The sequence below is a fragment of the Pseudonaja textilis genome, chromosome 3 (genome assembly GCF_049901715.1).
Source record: "Pseudonaja textilis isolate UNSWEBS1 chromosome 3, rPseTex1.2, whole genome shotgun sequence".
Taxonomy (NCBI): Eukaryota; Metazoa; Chordata; class Lepidosauria; order Squamata; family Elapidae; genus Pseudonaja; species Pseudonaja textilis.
The window spans coordinates 81,146,965-81,167,356 of NC_141992.1; the positions used below are offsets into that span (position 1 = coordinate 81,146,965).

Consider the following 20,392-nt stretch of genomic DNA (forward strand, 5'->3'; position numbering starts at 1 on the left):
AAAAAATTAAATCCACCAGATGGTCAGTAAGTGAGTACATATACATTTTAATTACCAAAGAGGTTGAAAGTGGCTGGTGCATTTATAACACAGAAGAAAAGAAGGAAAGAAGCAAAGCAACAGGGGCCAGGCCTTAGGTCTGATACAGAAAAGCAGCAGCAGAGGAACTGGCTGAAAGCATAGCGTACTTATATTTCTCTGCAAATAACATGCCAGGTCTGAAGGAACAGGCCACTTCGAAGATGAGGAGCGTTCTCATCCATCATTTATCAACGCTGCCTGCTGTCAGGGAGCTGTGGGTACTGTTAAAGCCCTTTACTGTTAAAACTACTCTTGCTCTGTCTGTCACAATCCAAACAAATCTGTGGATAGGGATCAAAGTTAATGCAGCAGGCAGGGAGGGGGCTGAATTCAGATTGGGACTACATTTAGAAGTGTCAATCACATCCTGCATATTCAGTTTGATCAAACATGTTAACTAGCACAGGTACTGAGGTAGCTTTTAATCAATCTGAAGGAAGAAAAAGAGAAAAGAATCGAAAGAGACCTCGGCTGGATGCTGGTTTTCCTTTTAATGACATTCTAATTTCCATGGATCACACCATGTCTGAGCATGTACAGACAGATTTGTGGCAAAGCCTACTGCTATAGGTGGTTGCACTGTCAAGCAGATAACAAAACGAAGAAGAAAAGTCAAGACAGTGGATAAATAACATTCCCCTATTTCAAGATCTGAAATGTTGTTACTGCCATCATAAAACAATAATAAAACATTTGTGAAAATTGAGCCTACCCAAGGTTATTCTTACTACAGTTAATAAGATTACAATATAGTTTGCACAGATCTGCAGTCCAAAGCATACAATTTATATGAAAGAAGATAGGATAAATGCTCAAGGCATTTCAAAATGTATATTAACATATTGCATAGTTTTTAATTCCTTGTTAAGTTCAAGCACCATCAATGAGTAGGTGACCTTAGAAATTTAAATTTCAAATAAATAATTCCTGTCTTTTCAAAAAATCAAAATAGCTTCCCCAACTTCGTGCCCTGTTGTATTACAATGCCCCAAATTCCCACACAATCTTGGTCCATGTTTGGTAACCATTATAAAAGTTTTTAGCTTAAATGGACTCCAGGTGGTGGTAGAGAACAGGAGGGCCTGGAGGAACGTTGTCCATGGGGTTGTGATGGGTCGGACACGACTTCACAACTAACAATAACAAATAAAAGTTTTTAATGCAACACATCTGTAGACTACTAGATATGGAAGGAAGATAATTCTATAATTTCAGTTTGAGGAAAATAATAGTGATAGAAGTCCTCGAAAAACAGCCATCCAGAGTTGCCCCAAACAGTAAGATGGGTGATACATAAATTTAATGAATAACAATAAATAATAACAACTTACGGATACTCTGCAACAAAAAATGAAGTATTCTATCCAAACCAAACTTGTCTCTCCATGACATTTATATTTTAAATTCAATTGCATTTTGGATAACATTTTAACCACTTTATATTAATTTTGTGCATAAAACCAATTGATCTTTGCTTACTGGCAAATTCGGCCCTTAAACCTCATGAAGACAGGCAAAAGTATTCTCTTTCGGTAGCAGCCCTGTTTATGCTACGCTAATAGGAACAGGAATTTAAAGTCAGCTTAAAAGCTTACTTCCAATTTTCTGGTCCCTATTTTTCAAGATTATTAATAGGAAGTACAAATTAAGCCTCACCCAGTGCTTCAGACTAAGATAAGGATTTGCAAAGATTTTCTGAGAAGTATAAATTACAGGTTTAAGAAAAAAATGCATTTGTTATTTGAGCCAAGGGTTGCCTGGACCTTGAAATAAAAGACCGAGACAAAAAAATAAAGCAGTCCAAATAAAAGCTGTACTTAATTAAAACAATATTTCAATGCATTGATTACAATGGAATGTATTTAATTTTAATTAATTTAAAAGATTTAATTCTCTTATATTTAATAATTCAATAGCAAGTGTGGGAGAGCTCTGGGGCCACACCTGAGGCTTTTGAGGAGGTCATGTGGCTTTGTAGCCTCAATTATGGGACTCTGATTTGGAGCTTAGAATACTATACTAAAGTATAGTTATGGATCATCACTTAGCTATGGAAGATACTATAGCATGAGTCTGTCTTATCTATTTATCATTTCTATCGTCTATATCTTCTCTCTTTTTCCCTCCTTCCCTCCCCCCACACCCATTACAGCTCTTCTCACTAACCTAGCTAAGGACAATAAAAAACAAAACTAACACTCCAAAAAACATTGGTAAAGGCTTCATTTCAGGCATATAGTTCCAATTACTTCATTTTAAATGTTCATATGTCGAGACAAGGCTTTAATTGATCAGCTATTATGATGCATTAAAGGATCTGTTTTAATATGTGCATATGTTGTGAATTTTTATGAGGAAGATATTGAGTAGATGTGTTCTGAACATTTCCTGTTCCAGATAATCCAGATAAAGCATTTCCTGTTCCAGATAATCCAGATAATATTGTAATTGCATATACCACTGCTGAAGATTTAGAGTGAGCCATTCTAAAGAAAATCAAAACATTTTGGGGGGGAAAATTTCTGGTGTTGGATTGCTTTTGTTATATACATTCAGAAGAAAGCTGCTCCTTAAACAGATATGAATTTAATACTGATTAATTTTAATATCTAAGCAAAAAGAAGTAAAATATTAACTAGGCCAAATTATGGCCAGATTTTCCACAAAATTGATAGAAAGCCCATTCATGGAGGGGAAATGAATCCTGGCTTTTAGTTCAGAGATAGATTTTTTTCATCAACATAAAGTAATATTTTTCGGGGCATCCTAAACAGCAGGGTCACAATGGCAAATCACAATGGCACCAAAATTAACACCCTTTTAGTGACATTTTGATTCAATTGCAACATCTGTACTGTATTTGCAACACGATTTTCAACACAAGTATACGTACTTGTATTGATAATCATGATGAACTTTCATCATTCAGCACCCTGGCATTATATTTTAAAAGGAAGAGTGTACCTGTCCACAATCCATTTCATACATCTTGCAAATGATACATTTTTAAGATACAATAAAAAATGCAGTGTTTAACATGTCAATATTTTTCAGCCAACCCCCCTCCAAAAACACACTAGACAGTTCACCTGTCTTACATCTTTAGTAAATGGACCTTCTTCAGTCTTATGTTCCTAATAAGTTTTTTTGTTTTATTTCACTAAAATACCACAGAACACAAAAATGATGACTGCCACTCTCACTATAAGCCAATAGATTAAAAAAAAACACACATGTCGTAAGGGTAAAGGAGTCCCTGCGGATTTAAACACACATGTCGCAAGGGTAAAGGAGTCCCTGCGGATTTTACTCTGCTAGTCGATGCCGCTTGCAAAAAAACAACAACCCGGGACCGGTGACGAAAACACTTCCAACGAACGAGCAGCAGAACGTTTCTGTTGTATTTTGTCGTATTTTGAACTGCTTCGGCTCCCGTAATTCCCCTCCAGTTTCCTACAATACTGTGGAGAGGCTTGTCGAATGACGGCCTAGATATGGAATGGTCGTTTTGGGCAAAGCTGGGTGTCTCAGTCCTCTTTTTCCCTTTGCTGATTCTTTTCGTCCTGCGGTTGGTGAAGCGACGTCCTGTCACTCCTAATGCTGATGTCAAACTCCTGGTGGTTGCCGGTTCTGGTAAGACAAAAAGCTAGGAATTACCACGGGTTGCTGTGACCATCCGGACTACATTACCCAGAAAGCAAAGCAGCCGCTAACAGCAAGGAGGCGTTCTTGATGCTAGCAGCTGTGCTTGCAAGACATGCTGGAAATTGTAGTTTCTTCGAAGAAATTTTGCTTGGAATTGGGTGATAATCTGTTCAGAGAGGGATCGTGGGTTCTCCGGCTAATATATCACCGCTCCCTTCTTGATTTTAATTCTTAATTTCAATTCCTTAATTCTTCCTTGACAATAATTGTCAATAGCGTGAGATGAGCGTGACCCAGGGGTAATCTCAACCTGGATGTCCCCAGGTTTAGACCAACTTTCTGGCTATACCACCCTGGTTCTTTGGTGTAGTCTGATGGAAATATTATAATGGCATCTTAGTAGAAGTGTCTCTACCTACCTAAGTATTTGAAAAAGAATGTTTAATACAGGTAGTCCTTGACTTACAACAGTTTGTTTAGTGGCAGTTCAAAGTTCAGCACTGAAAAATGTGACTTATGACTGCTCTTCACACTTACAACCATTGCAGCATTCCCCCATGATCATGTGATCAAAATTCAGACATTTGGCAACTGACTCATATTTATGACTTTTGCTGTGTTTTCAGGGTCATGTGATCCCCTTGGTGACCTTCTGATTAGCAAAGCCACTGGGGAAGCCAGATTCACTTAACAACCAGGTTACTAACTTATCAATGGCTTAACAGCTGGGGCAGGAAAGGTCATAAAATGAGGCAAAACTCGCTTAACAAAGGTGGCCACTTTTGAATTCCAGAGTGAGTTCCAGTCTGCTTTTTTTTTCCTTTGCCCTGCAGCCAAAATTATAAAACAAAGCTCCTGCCTCTTCCTATTGCCTTTTTCTTGAGGTTGGGAAGCAGCTAGTTCTTTTATACTTGATAGTAAAGTTTACACATTGTATCAAATATGGTTTATTTGATTTTGATTCAGCATACCTATACCTAGAACTTGTCTTTTGTAAACCATGGTTTATGGTTTAGTTTGATGTCACACTAGGCCAATATAATTTACTCAAACTGGTTAAAACTAATCATAGCTTAGTACTACATGGACATTCACATGCCTTGTCTCTTTGAATTGGGTAATGTTCTACACCACCTAGTAGTTGATGGGAAATCTGTTTTGCCACCTCTTGCTTTCTCTTCCTTCCTCTCCCTCCCATACAGTGAAACAAAATAGCTAAATTGATCATCCTCTCCATTTCCTTTGGTGCCAGTCATTCTGTTCCATTAGCCCAAGACAATGTGTTAGCAAACAGAATTGAAGTAGAAAGGGACAGATGAGTAACTGGAGACAGTGGCAACTATTACTTGACTGGTTTTGGTGTTCTAAATAGTGAACCACAAACTAATCAACTACATAGTTTAGCTTGCTGAACAAGCCCTTATGGTTAGTTTACCATTCAGTGATCAAGGGAAGAAAGAATTTGCTTAATTAAGGAAACTGTATTTAAGTTAACTGTGGATAAGTATGGTTTGTAAAATCCAGCCAACAAAAGAGGTGAGGTTGTAAATCAACAGAATGAGAAAAATTCTCAGATTAGGTCTGTGGAACTTACAGAAGTTAACTCTGTGTATTTTCAGGAGGACATACAACAGAAATCTTAAGACTGCTTAGCAGCCTCTCCAAGAAATACTGTCCCAGGCACTATGTTTTGGCTGATTCAGATAAGATGAGTGAAGAAAAAATCCGTTCTTTTGAACAAAAAAGAGCTGCAAAATACCCTGATTCGTCGGTGAGTTTTTACACCTATTTGTCTGATTGTTCATATTTTGTTAAATAGTAATGTCACATTTCCTGTTAAAATACTATATGTTTTCCCAATTTGCACTGAAGTTCCATCCCTAAATTTTTCACTTTTCTCATTAACTTGGGAGGCTGCTATGCAGGCCAGAGAAAGCTTCACTATGCATCTAATTCCAGAGGAAAGGAGCTGGCTTTGAGGTAATCTAATCTAAACTAACTGTCTTTCTAGAACAAGAGTGTCCAACCTTGGCAGCTTGTGGATGGTGATGGCTGATTGAGGAATTCTGGAGTTGAAGTCCACAGGTCTTAAAGTTACCAATGTTGGACACCTTTGTTTTAGAACTGTTGCCTCTGCCTAATCCGTACCATCTGCATATATTGGAATGGAATATATCTGATCTCTAGGCCAAATGGAGTGAGGTTTCCTATTTCTTCCCAAGTTCATGAGTAGGGAGCATTTTTTGAAAAGGTGACATAAATCCTTTTCCTAAGATGGGATCCCTTTATGCTTCCACCTTTCACTGTGCAGTAGAGCTGTCAATATCTTGGGGGCTATTTAAAATACTCTCTGAAGCCTAGAAGGTGGGAATGTTTTATAACAAGCTAAGAGTAAAACATCAAGCAAACTTGTTGGGATTACATGCTTGAACCTGACTAGTGATATGTACCCCTGGAGCATGCTTGCTTGAAAACAAATGTCCCTACCCCTGTTCTGAGCTAGACTACTTCTAGCATGGAACATGTGCCAAGGATAGATGTAGATCTTCTGCTGACTCATCAGGGAGATGTTCTGATGATGTGTGACCTAATGACCTTGGGAGACAGAAGGAAGACCCACAGATGAACTGAGCTGTATGATAAGAACAATAGCAATAGAACTTAGACTTATATACCGATTTACAGCCCTTTCTAAGCAGTTTACATAGTCAGCATATTGCCCCCAACAATCTGGGTTCTCATTTTACTGAGCAATGGAAGACTTGAGTCAACCTTGAGCTGGTGAGGATCAAACTGCTAGCAGTCAGTAGAAGTAGCCTTCAATACTGCATTCTAACCACCGTGTTACCATAATTCAGTCCACAGGTGCAGGGGAAAGGCAAGGGAACTATTTTGGAGGGGACACTCCCTCGTTTCCCAAAGATTAAAAATAGAGCAAGAGCAAAATACTTTTTTCAGTCTTGCCAGATTCTGCTTAATGTAACTTTACCATAAAGATAGTGCCGATGCCTCTGGTTGTGCTTCTTGCCTGGACTACCTTATAAGGCTATCAGATATTTTATTATACTAGATAGCTGATTGCTTGATGAATCTTGGGTCTTCATTTAAAAAAAAAAAAGATTCCACAAGCCTGATGTGTGCTTGCTTTTATTCTAGCAATAAAAAAATGTTAAAAGTGACATAGCCTAAACCAGGGGTCCCCAACCACCAGGCCGTGGACCGGTACCGGTCCGTGGAACATTTCCTACCGGGCCGCCAGTTTGCTGGGCGCCGCCATCTTGTTTGATGAGAAAATGCTTCCGGGTGAGCTTTTCTGGTTGGAAAGCGGAGTTAGGGTGCTGAAAGAATCCTCACGCCTTAGTTTCATCGAAGTGGGGGGGCTTTGAATGAAACTAAGGTGCGAGGATTCTTTCAGCACCCAAGGCAAGGCGAGCCGAGCGACCGTCGCGAAGCCGTCCCGAAGCGAAGCCCATCGACAAAGGTACAAAGGAGGAGTTGAAGTTGGGGAGAAGCGGGGGACGGCTGACTGGTCGCTCGGCTCGCCTTGCCTTGTCATGCGTGCTGATGCCAGTACCGGGCCGCGGATCATTTTGTGATGCCGGTACTGGGCCGTGGCACAAAAAAGGTTGGGGGCCACTGGTCTAAGCGTCAAGACAGATTGGTTAAGCATTGGGGGGTTTGCAATGTCTTGCATTGTTGAACTGACCCATGAATAATTTCCATTAATTGCTCATTACCCATTTGTCACTGTGTATTTTAAGATTCTAGAGATAATCCATTAAAATATTCAGATTTTTTTTCCCCCTTAAAATTTCCAGACCAAAGTGAAACACTTGAGAGGGCTTAAATTGCTCCGGATTTGGGGGGTTTGCGGGGGAGGGGGGGAACAGGATGGAGGGACTGTAGCCATAATCTTTTATATGCTTCAATTTGTTTCCCAGTGGTACTTCATTATTCATGGGGAAGTGAAGTGAACTATTGGAAGTATTCCAAACCACAAGCTTGCAATCCTATACACATTTCTTGGAAATAATGTCCCTTTGTACTCAAGTGAGTCCAAGTAGACTGTGTAGGATTATTCTCTGGCTCTAATCAAACATCATGATTCACAAGATAAATTAGCATAATGTGCAAACCCAAAAGCACCAGAGCACCAGAAGAGAGGAGATCACTTTTCAACCTGAAGCAACCCCACATTTGGTTAGGGCTCCACTGTCCTTTTCAGTCATAGCTGCATAACAACAAATATGATCTAACATAAAGTGAACCCTCTCTTCGGGCTGTAAAATATAGAGATGAAAGCCTAGAATGCTCTCCCTCAAATAATGCTTTTCTAGCCTTTCCAACTTCCTTGTTTTGTTCATTTGGATTACTCACCCTGGAGATACATAGAATATGCCTACACCATAAGCAGAAAATTCCATTTGTCTCTGGCATTATGATGCTTTTCTACTAGCAATAAGATTGGTAGCCACATTTCAAAATTACGTTATCCAGCCTGACCCTTCATAGAAGTGGTAGACATCTATAAGCCACCAACATGACTATTAGCAGATGTTTAGCCTAGACTACTGTAACCTGATAAGTTCCAGATGAATTGGACTCCAACTGCTATAATCCTCTGGGCAGCACATCCTTTGGCCATGCTGGTGAAGACTATATAGACCGATCCAACCCATTTGAAGAGCGAAAGATTGAGGAACTCCGGTGTATATTTTATCTAGCAGGCCACTCAAATAGGATGTTCAACACACATTTCTAGTTTTATACCTTATTCAACTCACGTCCAGACTTGTTCTCTTTACAGCTTTGCGAGGACTTCTTTCTTACTTGAGTTAATATGGGACATAGCTAATTCCCAATTCTGCTTCTACAGTGAAGATAAACTGAGAAGCTTGGAGGTGGGTGGATTGAAGATCCACACACACACACAAATAATCGCTTTCAGTGTAGAATTATAGAAAAACATACTGTTTTCATTTATTTTTATTTTTGTAAATCACCCAGTAGCCACACAGTGAGATAGGTGGCAAATAAATGTAACAAACAAAACATCAGAAAGAAAAATGGTGTTTCTTAACTGATAGATGGCTTATTATGTGTATATTATTGTGTGTTCTTTTCAGTTTGAGCTATCAAAAGGCCAAGAACATGAAAGCCATGTTTCTATTGGACTGACTTCTAAAGTTTCCATTTTTACTGAAACATTTTTGTGTTTGCTTCTGTTGAGCAGGCATTGTCTCTGACAATTGTCTTTTGTAAGATTTTGTACTGCGTGAGACTGCTTTCCTGCTGCCACCCCAGTTCCTTGTCTAATCTAATTACTTGTCAAACTCTAAGGATTGTGATCCTGATGAGAACTTAAATAATTGATTCTTATTACACTTCCTTCTCAGATATAAAAAAACATGGAGGTTTTGTTCCCTTTGAGGTACTGGAGGTTTTTGGTTTTTTTCTCTCTTTGTTTGGAGCCCTGTATTTTCCTGCACGGAAGCAGTCCTCCTCCTCCTCCTCCTCCTCCTCCTCCTCCTACTACTACTACTACTACTACTACTACTACTTCTACTACTACTAATAATAATAATAATAAGCCTATCCCAGGTCCTTGGTAAGGACTCGATAGGTAAACAAAAATGCCAAACCCAGTCTAAACATCTGGCTGACTGTGTGATTAATAACAACAACAACAACAACAACAATAATAATAATAATAATAATAATAATAAAGAATAGTATCCGAATCACATAAATAGATGAAAATGTAGGTTTCAGAATATTTAGATTATTTCTATACAAGAGGCAGTGTAATCTAGCATCTTGCATTTGACAGTAGTCAAGCAGTTGTTGTGTGTAAATTGGGTGGTTACATGTATAAATTTGTTTAATAAATAAATAAACAAGTTCAGGAAGACAGATGGGCATTAGTCACTTCCATAATTGCTGAACAGCAACTGATACTTAAAGCATGCTGCTTGTGATTCTAGAAATCCACATCATCAAGATTAGTAGCTATTGATAGCAATCTAATTCATGGAAATCTAATCTAGTCTTTTGTGTGAAAGGAGATGAAATATGTCTTCTAAAGATAGGATTTCCCACATATGGGATTGCCTTTCCAGTCATGAACTTCATTTTAACTGCTATTGCATTGAGTGAGAACATGAATTAATTAAATTGTCTTTTAATCATTTGGGCAACAAAATTAAGTAGAAAACTCATATTTGGTGTTCAGGACAGTGGACTACCCATTCTAGTGTATAAAAGATAGCAATAGCATTAGACTTCTGTACCGCTTCACAGTGTTTTACAGCCCTCTCTTAGAGGTTTACAGAATCAGCATATTGCCCTCAACAATCTGAGTCCTCATTTTACCAACCTCAGAAGGATGGACAGTTGAGTCAAGCTTAAGCTGGTGTGAACTGAGCTGCCAAACTGCTTGCTGGCAGCCAGCAATCAGCAGAAGTAGCCTGCAGTACTTGCATTCTATCCACTATGCCGCCACAGCTCAAGATATTCAACCTAGTTTGATATCTTACTTTTAATCTTTGCTTTGGAAGAGAATATTTGTAGCTCAGGGTTGAACTGTGGAGTTTTTGGCTCGGATTGCTTGGTACCCAAACCACCAAGCTCAGAGGGCACCAAGGACCTCACAATCTTTGCTTTGGATCCGTGTCTACAGAAGTGACACTGGACTTAGGAAATAAGGATTTTATAGCATTTTCTTTCTCATCAGTATTTCTACATCTTCCATTCATTTTGTTTAGGACAACATTCCAATGATCAAGTATTTTTAGATTAGGCACAAAGAAAAAAGACTTTGGATATGAATAAGAGCCAATCACCAAGGCATCTTGGATTTCTTGGTGACTTTAAAGAAAGACTAGATCATATACTGAAAAAGGGGTAAAAGCCAATGGCTCACAGAGTTCAAGATACTAATGGATCTGGTGTGAATCCTGAATATCTGCCTGATAATGTATCTTAATTTTCTCGCTTTCTTACTTTGCTATAGGTCATCCTTTTTTGTTTAGTTTTTTATCACTGTTTTCTTTGCCTCTCTCTTATTCTTTCTTATCTGGCTTGTACTGCCTGTTCCTTCTTCATGCCCCTTCGCTATTGGTGTTCTTTTTTGCTTGTGCTTTTCAAATTTCCTAGGGTTTTTTTTTTCTTGTCCTTTTCCCAACTCACAAAATTTTGGGACCTGTTCCTGAATTTGAGTCTCAGTGTCATAGCACCCTCTACTGATCATGAAATAAGTTACTGCTGTAAATAATGTGTACACGTTCTGATTTTAAATCCGTGGAAGCTGTGAATTTGTGTGGGGAGAGTGGAGAGTAGAAAATGAAGGTGAAAGATTCTTGATTCAAACTTGATCACGTGTGCATGTAGGTTTCTTGAGGGCCGCACAGGTGGGTGTAAGTTTCTTAAGGGAATAATAAAGAATCAGTTTGCCACTACATTCTCCTGAAATGTTTTTTTCAACTTCCCTATCTAGTCTTCAGTGCTGCTAATTACCAGTCCAAGTAGCAACTAAATCTAATCCTGTTTAGCCATTGTCAGTCAATTATACTGGAGTTGGCTAAATGCTGCCACCTGCAGTAAGTTTTGGGGGGGGGGTGGAATAAATTATTTTTGAAATTATTTTTAAACCCAAACAGAAGTGAAGTAGTAACCTGTGAAAACTACTTCATAATATGAATGCAAGGAATGTGTGGGGAATGTTTGTGTGAGGAATGTGTGAATTTTTATTTATTTAAAACGATTGGGTTCTTTTTGGCCTAAACCCACCCATTTTTGAGTATAGCCTTTGGACTGCCGCAAAAGCTAACACAGCCTCTTTTCCATGGGAATCAATATTGAAAGCAATTTAATGTCAAATAATCAAAGTAGAATTGTATAATTATAAATGAAACATTCAGTTGATACAAGTAGTCCTTGACTTACGACTGGTCTCTTAGTGTTATACAAAATTATGAAGGACCCCCGTAAAAGCTACTTACAACTCAATTCTGAAGTTATCATATCCAGGAACTTTCCCAGTCGTCATATGATTGCATTTTCACCCTCAGCAACTGGCGCTTGTTCACAGCTGTTTGTGACATTTTTCCAGAAGTTGATGTTTACTTCTAGTTTCTGAAAAAAAAAAAAAAAGCCCCATAACAACCATCACTAAAAAGGTTGTAAAATTGAGTCCAGTTATGTGATGACCCACTTTATGATTATCACAACTTACGACTGTAATTGCCAGTCTCATTTATGGTTGTAACTCAAGGACTATGTATTTTACCTCTAAAAAGAACGAAAACATAAATAACAATCCAAAAAAGATACATTCTATGCAAGGCGCTCTCTCCAACCTCTAATGTTGATAGTCTCTAAGTACCTTCTGCAGGAAGGACAACTTAATGAGTCATGTTTTCCTTTGACCAGCTGGAAATGATGTAGACAGAAGACCAGAGATCTGTCTCATGGAGCTATCAGCTCTGTGATAGTTATTCAGTTTCCTTGGGAACTTCCCTAGGCTAGATCTTGGGTAGTAAAAGATGATGGTTTTGTGGTTTCATCTGACAGTTATTATTATACGCTTGATTCGTTGTAAGTCTGATTGCAAAGATACAGCATGTGTTTTGATGTGGCTCTGTTTTGTACTTATGAAACAAAACAAAACTAAGATTAAACATTAATGCAAGTAATATTCAAAGCTTGACAGGTAGTTCTAAGAGGGTATGAACTCAGAAGATGTAATTTCATATTTTTAACCCAGAAATAGACTGAGAGATACAGTGGCCTAGAGGTGAAGACGCTCGCCTCACAATTAGGAGGCTGAAAGATCAATCTTTGGCAATGATACATTTTTTTCTATCAGGGCATAAAGAGAAAATATCTGCTGCGAACTCCATATAGGCGTTAGGAAGGGCATCTGGCCAGTAAACACATAGCTCCAGTTGCCTCTACCCCAATAAAAGGGTCATAAAAACCCCAAGTGGACTAAAGGTAGAATCTATATAGACAGTTATTTGTAATATCTCAACAAGATCCTAAACTCCCATTTTAAAATAAATGCTCATGGATTTGGATGGGGTTTTTTTTTTCAATTCAAGAGCTTTTTTTCTGAAAGACTGAATTCAGTTCTGAAAACAAATTCTTAAGCTCAGTGTCTGCTCAGAGAGAATCAAATACCTTGATTTTAAGTATGTGTCTGGATGATTTGGGGATTTTTATGAAGAAAAGGCTGGAGTCTTACTAACAGTTATCCACCAGGTGGGGCACTTGATCTAGTGCTACATCATAGGATATGCCAACCTTCCCAAAACCACTCAAAAGTGTCTTGTTTTTAGTAACCTGGAGAGGCTGGTTGCATGCTAACTACAGGAAAGATCACAGCCTCCATGGCCCTACAGAAAATGAAATACAAACATAAACAAACATAACTTCCTGCCCAGGAAGCCGTGGGAGTTACTGTAATAAGTTTCTGCGAAACAAAATCATAGAGTTGGAAGGGACTTTGGTGCAGGATATATTTTTTTTAACCTATGGAAATTAAGCAAACAGCAGGATATACCAGCCTGGTCACTCCTGGTAGAGATAATACTGATAGTTGCAAATGAGCCATTAAATATAAGATTGGTCTATGCTGCCTAGCTCTATATTTCTCAAGGTCTTACCAAAAGGTGTTTCCTGAATGCTGCTCTGAAGAAAGAAAAAGTATTGGTAACAAGAAATTCAGCATGTATTGTTATTTTAGCGAAAGGAAGGCTTGTTTCTTTTTCAAAGAATTTACCTTCGAACTGGAAAGGTTGTCTGAAATTAGCTGAGATTCTTTCCATGTTTTTTGGGAGGGCAGGGACGGGATCTTAAATGTGGATTCTTCCTCCTTCAGGTTTTTTGCAGAATTATCTCCTGTGGCTCATGACAATTGGGTGCTGGAATGCAGCGAAAATAAGCAAGAGCCAGTACAAGTTGGAATGTCTTCTTTATCTATCACTGTTTATATAGCCAGGAGTGATCGATGTCTGGAATACTCTACCTGACTCTGTGGTTTCTTCCCCAAACCCCAAAAACTTTAACCTTAGATTGTCTACTATTGACCTCACCCCTTTCCTAAGAGGTCTGTAGGGGGCATGCATAAGCACACCAACGTGCCTACCATCCCTATCCTATTGTTTCCTTTATTTTTCTTATATGTACCCATTTCATGTATTCATAACTATGTATATACTTACACCTATTATCTTGTAAGTGATTGACAAATCAAAATAAATAAAATAAAATAAAAGTGTTTTACAGTACAGGAAATAATGTTTAGTACACCCGAATGATTCTTATCTGCAAATCTGTCAAATCTCCCTAGGAATTACAGTTCGCCCTCCATCGCATTCCCAGAAGTCGAGAGGTCCGTCAGTCCTGGAGCTCTTCACTGCTAACCACCATTCGTTCCTTATTTTATTCTCTTCCTTTGGCCTTCAGGCTCAACCCAGATGTGGTACGTAAAGTCACTAGTGTAATGAAACAGTAAAGAAACTAGCCAATTTCAAAAGATGTGGCTACTTGAAAATAACAGATCTTTGGTACAGGTAGTCCTCAATTTACGACCATTAACTGAGCCCAACATTTATGTTAAGTGAGAAATTTGTTAAATGAGTTTTGCCCCATTTTACGACTTTCCTTGCCACATTTGTTAAGTGAACCACTGCAGTTGTTAATCACATGGCTGTTAAGTGAATGTGGTTTCCCCATTGACGTTCCTTTATCAGAAGGTCACAAAAGACAATTACATGACCCCAGAACACTATAACGGTCATAAATGTGAGTCAGTTGTCAAGCATTCAAAAATAAATTATGTGACCATGTGGATGCTAAAACAGTTGTAAGTGTGAAAAACGGTCATAAGTCACTTTTTTCAGAGATGTAACTTTGAACCATCTCTGAATGAACTGTTGTAAGTCGAGGACTACCTGTACTTATATGCATATATTTAGGACTGATTTTTGGGGGGCAGGATTTCCTTGACTGCTGTATTTCGGGCAGTGTGAACCATAGTTTGTCATGACAAATACTAAATCTGTACAGATCTTGGATTCATGCACAATTGCCACTGCTGCCTCCCCCTCCTTTTTTTTAAAAACAACAACAAATTTTATTCAGTTTTTCACATAAAAACAAAAAGCTCTTTTTAGTGGACAGCATATTTCCGGGCCATCACTTTTACATACAAATATGACAACAGTTACACATTCATATATGCATACTTAATTCTATTATTACCTTTTTCATTCCAAATTTTCAGTAAGGAGAGAAATAAACAAAATAGTCCTAGCCTCTTACGTTAATCTCAATCAAAGCATGTTGAAATTCTGATTTAAAAAGACATAATATGACAAATATAGACTAGGGCCTTGGCTTGTTACAGAGACGGTTTCATTTAATTAGTATTGACTCTATCAAGTTTTCATCAAAGGAGAAGTAGTCTTGGAAAAGTCAAACAGAGAGCGTTACTAAGATAGGTGGAGAAGTTTAAAGAGTAGTAATTTAATTCTTTCTTAAAACAATATTTCGTTTGCAAGAGAATATTCTTGTGGCAGATGAAAGGAATAGTGACAAAGTTTGCTCATTGGTAACAGTTTAACTTTTATGCATTTTTTTTTTCATTTGCAATAACAGTGCCAAAAAAAAAAAAAGAACAACCTCAGAACAGTTTGCCAAATGTTACATGGACTTTGCACTGAAAAAAATCTATTTTATAATTTTAAGAGGTATATAGCCACACAGTAAATCTATATCTGTCGTTGCGGTAAATCACAGGTTTATCAAATTATTTTCACTTCAGTTAGTGAGTCAATCACACTTGGGACCTAGCTTTAAACAGATAATGCCCTGCTTTTTGAGCTGGATGTGCTAGACGTCAATCTGAGCTACAGTTCATAATCCAGAATTAAATTTCTCTTCAACTATACTCTTTCAGGAGTGGGGAATCTATAGTTCTCCAGATGTTCTGGCACTGTTGTTTCTAATATCCCTAATAGCCATGTTGTCTGGGACTGATAAGAGTTGCAGTTGAGGCATATCAGGAGAATGCAGGCTGGCTACTCCACAGAACCTCTCTATAGTTTAGATGGTAATTGATGAGTGATGGGAAGAAAAACAGCAAGCAGAATCCAAACCACATCTGCTTCATTCATACTTCCCAGTTGAATGGATGATTAAGGGCAAGGGTTGACTTCTGAACGAAACTGAAACTACTTTCTTTCTTCTCCAAAAACTAATTGCCTGACATTTTTATGATTGTAAGACAGCCAGAGTTACCCTGAGATAAGATGGGTGGCCAATACATTTTGTAAATAAATAAGTCGGGTGTCAAACTCGATTTCATTGAGGGCTGCATCAAGGTTATGTTTTGATTTGGGGGGCAGGGAGGCGTGGCCAGGATGGGTGTGACCAGTTTGACATCACTCGTGTTGGGGGAGGGGTGTGTGCTCTGCAAATGAAAATGGGCTCCCAAGCTCCATTTTCAGCTGTGACGGCCTCCTGCAATCCTCTACCAGCCTAAACGGAGCTCGGGAGGGAAGCCACGTGCTTCCCTCCCAAGCTCTGTTTTGGCTGGCAGAGGCACTGCGGGCCAGTCCTTTGCTGTCTCCAGGACAGCCCCATGGGGCAGATCTAAGCACCCCATGGGCTAGATCCGACCTGCGGATCTGAGTTTGATACCCCAGAAATAAATAAATAAATGGATAATAATTTCTCCTAAGAGCAATAGAACAGAGTTCCCCAACCTTTCCAGCTTTGCAGACTGGTGAGGGGAAAGGGGATGGTTCTACGCAAGCAGCGGGGCCATCACTTCCGCGGCCGGTTCCAAATGGCTCAAGGCCTGATAGTAGGCTGTGGCCCAGGGGTTGGGGACCCCTGCAATACAAGATAACTATAGTGAGAGCCTTGACAAGGACCATATTCCTTCCTCCTTACCTCGGACCTTTAGAAGAGGGAGAGATCTCTCTTTCCAATTATTTGAAGTAATTCGTCCAAGAGGAATTTAAAATTAACCCAAAGGACTTTCTGCAGCCCAAGACACATCCAGCTTCACGTGCCCATCCCCACAATTCCTCCTTTGCTTTCTCTTTTGTCTATTGGAACTGCTAGATTAGGAAATAATGCCTCTGTTCCAGGAGGCGATATCCTTCAACTAACGATCTTTGATTAAAAAGAAATCATTAATCTGATTTGCCTCGTGAGAGACATTACCCACTTCCTATGAACCGAGTCTCTGGAGACAAGGTCTCACAATAATGGAGCGAGAGACTTTGCAACATTTGATCATACTTTCCCCAAATCATTTGCTGCATTAACTGTGTTTTCTTTAATCTCATTATCATACAGTTTATCAGAATCAGGCCAGAGTACTAGCTTTGATCTTAAAGCAGCCTCCGCAGCCTCGTTATATTAATCTGCCTTTGGGTGAGAGTGTGTTTACAGAGCCACTAAGCACCACATTCTTGGCAGACCCCCAGGTCCCGTGGGTTTGCAAGCCTTTGGAGGAGAGGAACAAAAAGTCGGTGCTGAGTTGACAACATTTGTCAGAGATGCCTTCCAGGGAATTCAACAATTAAATGTTTCAAATGGGAAGTACTGAGAAAACCAACAGACAAACCCAAAATTACATTAGCTGGCATGATGGAATTTATGGAACGTTTCTGGCATTAATCAGTGGAGGCAGGATCGTTTTCCTGTTCATGTTTCTACAATATTGTTAATAAACAACAATGTAGGATTTTTGGAATGCTTTTAAGGAGTTCCTTGTATAGAATAACAACTGATCTTGCAAATTCTTGGGTCCTCCCAAACTGCTTTTTAACTGCAGCTGAGTAACCCTCGGAACTTGAGAAATGTTGGAAGGAGATAATAAATTAATTTTTCCATTGCTTTCACCTTTTAGGAACTGGGGGCAGAAAGCACAGGCCATCAGTTTGAGCTTTGCTGGTGGGCTAAGATAATTACATAAAGATAACCGCTAAAGTAGGCTGTTGCACCACCATGTTTGCATTCCAAGCACAATAGATTAGCAACATTTAATGCTGTAAAGAAGATGGGTATGCCTAGTATTTATTTGTGTGTTATTTTTCTATTTTAATTTCAATGCTTTAAGCTTTTCAGTCACATTATGGCTTAGTTAGTACAATCTATGAGCCCATCCAACAGTTGCCCCCAAATTATCTTTGCATTGCAACATGGTGGCCCAGGTCTTTATACGTAATTGTTTGTTCTTTCTTATGTCAATAAAGTAACCGAGAGTGCTAAAGTGATCTACCAAGCTATTTTACTAGCCCGTGTTCTCCCTTGCTCCATTCTTCACATTTGTAGTTTAACAGAAAGAAGGGGGAGTGAAAGGAAGGACCTTTGAGAGCTGTATGCAACGAAATTTCATTTTAATGTATGCAGATTAGTGTACGTTCAAAGTGACAATAAAGTTAGTCTAAGTTCTAAGTCTAAGAAAGAAGATAAGGACAAAAACAAACATTTCTGTTTTGCTGCCTGGTAATCAAGAGACCAATCATTTTTCAGTAATTGAGATCTATCTTGGCACGGAAGATAGATCTCAGGAGGTTTTTTATTATTATTAAAAAAAAAACAACTAGAAAAATCTCATCAGAATTGTACCAAAAATAAGATTGGGTTTACTTTTAAAATTAATTTCCTGGGTAGCCAAAGGTTCTTTTCTCTTCATTTCTGGAGGCACCAGGATGAAATATCCGCTTTTCAATGAGGCAGGTGCTGCTGTAATTACAAAGGGCTTTTTTTAAGCTTAGAAAGATTTTAAAAATCCCCCCAGCCACTTTATAAATGTTAGAAAAGAAATGCCATCTCCATCTGTTCCTGCCATATTTTGTTTCCTGGGAGGGGCAAATCCTAGCTAGGTGGATTTCATTTTGACTTCGTGTTCATCCTGCCATGGATGTGCTAACAGTACACATCCCACTTCTCTCCAGACATGATTTGGTGTAGAATTACTTTTAAATTCTTTTCTGGAGCCAGACTAGGCTCCAGAGAGTGAAGCAAGAAGTAGAAGAACCAGTGCTGTACGAAAGACGGCGTGCTTAAAATTTTGGCTGTCTAGATGCTTTGATGACATTTTTAATCATCTCAAGGGATCAATTCTACTTCTTCTGTTTTCTTTTGTCTAATTCTTCCTGTTCCATTGCAATGCCTGAGTAACAGACATGCATGGTGAGAGGCAGAAATGGCCTAGAAGCCAGGATGGTGGTGATAGGATGGTGATGATGATGATGATATAATCCTTATACTTAACATTTAACGTATTTTTAAAAGATCCTAAATATAATATGAGTCAACTATGTTATGACAGCTTTGGAAGCTAGGCCAAACTGTAATCCTCACAAATGAGTAGACACAGTTGGATGTCAGAGGAAAAGATACTTGGCTGTAGGCCTCCACATAGGTTTGTAATTTAGGCAAATTTTAAATTTAGGGCTTTCTATCTCTTAGTCTTTGTGTGCTTAATTTATTGAATAATTTTTTAAAAAAATCCCTTCCATTTAGAAAATTACCCCCCACACATAGAGACCTCTCATGTCCTCTTTTCTTCAAAAGAGTTTTTGAAATAACAAGTGTATGTTTGCCATTCAATTTGCTAAAATACAAGAAAAGGTATTTTACTTGATTCTAATTTTCGGAGTTTCTCCTAGAAAAGTTTTAAAGTTTCTCAAAACTCTCTTCAGAGTTTTCCCACCTTATATACCAGGGAAAAAAAAGTCTGGTAACACCTTTTCAGAATAACACAATGATGTTTTTTAATCAAATGGGTTAGTCTGAAAAGGTGCTATCAGATTCCTTCTAATTTTTGGCAACTATAGACTAAGACATTCTCCTCCTACAATGTCTGCCTTCGGTAAGTGAAAGAGTAATAAAGTAAGATTAGTGATAAAGTAAGGATTACATTTCGTCCTCTAAACTTTTGGGTTTCAGACTTGTTTACAACCATATAGGTAGAAATAGCCAGCTGACTTGAGTCAGACAGCAATAAAGATGATCAAGAATGCAGCCAAGTCATTCAGGCCACATGATTACTATATATCTTAAAAATGTCAGATTAGATATTATAAAATGGAAAGTTAAGGCAGGCATCCCCATATTTTTATATCCTACTTTTGGAGGTAAATAAGCTACATGCCAAATTCATGTGCTAACAATCACTGTCACAGCTATGTTTTGTTACAGAAACACTCAGACAGCAGAACTATATTAAAAGAGATCTTTATTTCACTTAGCTAAGACTTTCCATTCTCTCTCCAGCTTTCAAAATGTCTTAAGTTCATGGCACTTCAGTAGCGTGCTAGAACAGATAATGTGGCATTGTTCCTTTCTGTTACAATTCACATTAGGGTGTCCTATCTTTTTAGTGGTAGGGTAAGACCAATACAATAAGTTATGTTCCAATATATTTGCACATTCTTATGTCACATTTCTATTTTTTTTCCCACATAAATACCTTAGATAGGCTGATTTTTTTTTTCAGTTGAAAAAGCACAAATAACAATTGCACATAGACTTATATATTATTTCAGCGTGCTTTACAGCCCTCTGAGTGGTTTTTATAGAGTCAGCATATTGCCCCCAACGATCTGGGCCCTCATTTTACCGAAGGCTAGAAGGCTGA

The 20,392-nt window shown here is 38.5% G+C and overlaps 1 protein-coding gene across 1 annotated transcript in view; it reads left to right on the forward strand.

Annotated features, from left to right (window-relative positions):
• Positions 1 to 3,521: 3,521 nt before the first annotated feature.
• The window catches only part of ALG14 (ALG14 UDP-N-acetylglucosaminyltransferase subunit), a 32,292-nt gene continuing 15,421 nt past the window's right edge, over positions 3,522 to 20,392 (forward strand). Inside the window, exons 1-3 of the mRNA XM_026700345.2 lie at positions 3,522 to 3,714; positions 5,346 to 5,497; positions 14,078 to 14,209. Coding sequence (XP_026556130.1) covers positions 3,576 to 3,714; positions 5,346 to 5,497; positions 14,078 to 14,209 — 423 coding nt within the window. The 5' untranslated portion in view covers positions 3,522 to 3,575. The remainder of the gene's footprint in view (positions 3,715 to 5,345; positions 5,498 to 14,077; positions 14,210 to 20,392) is intronic.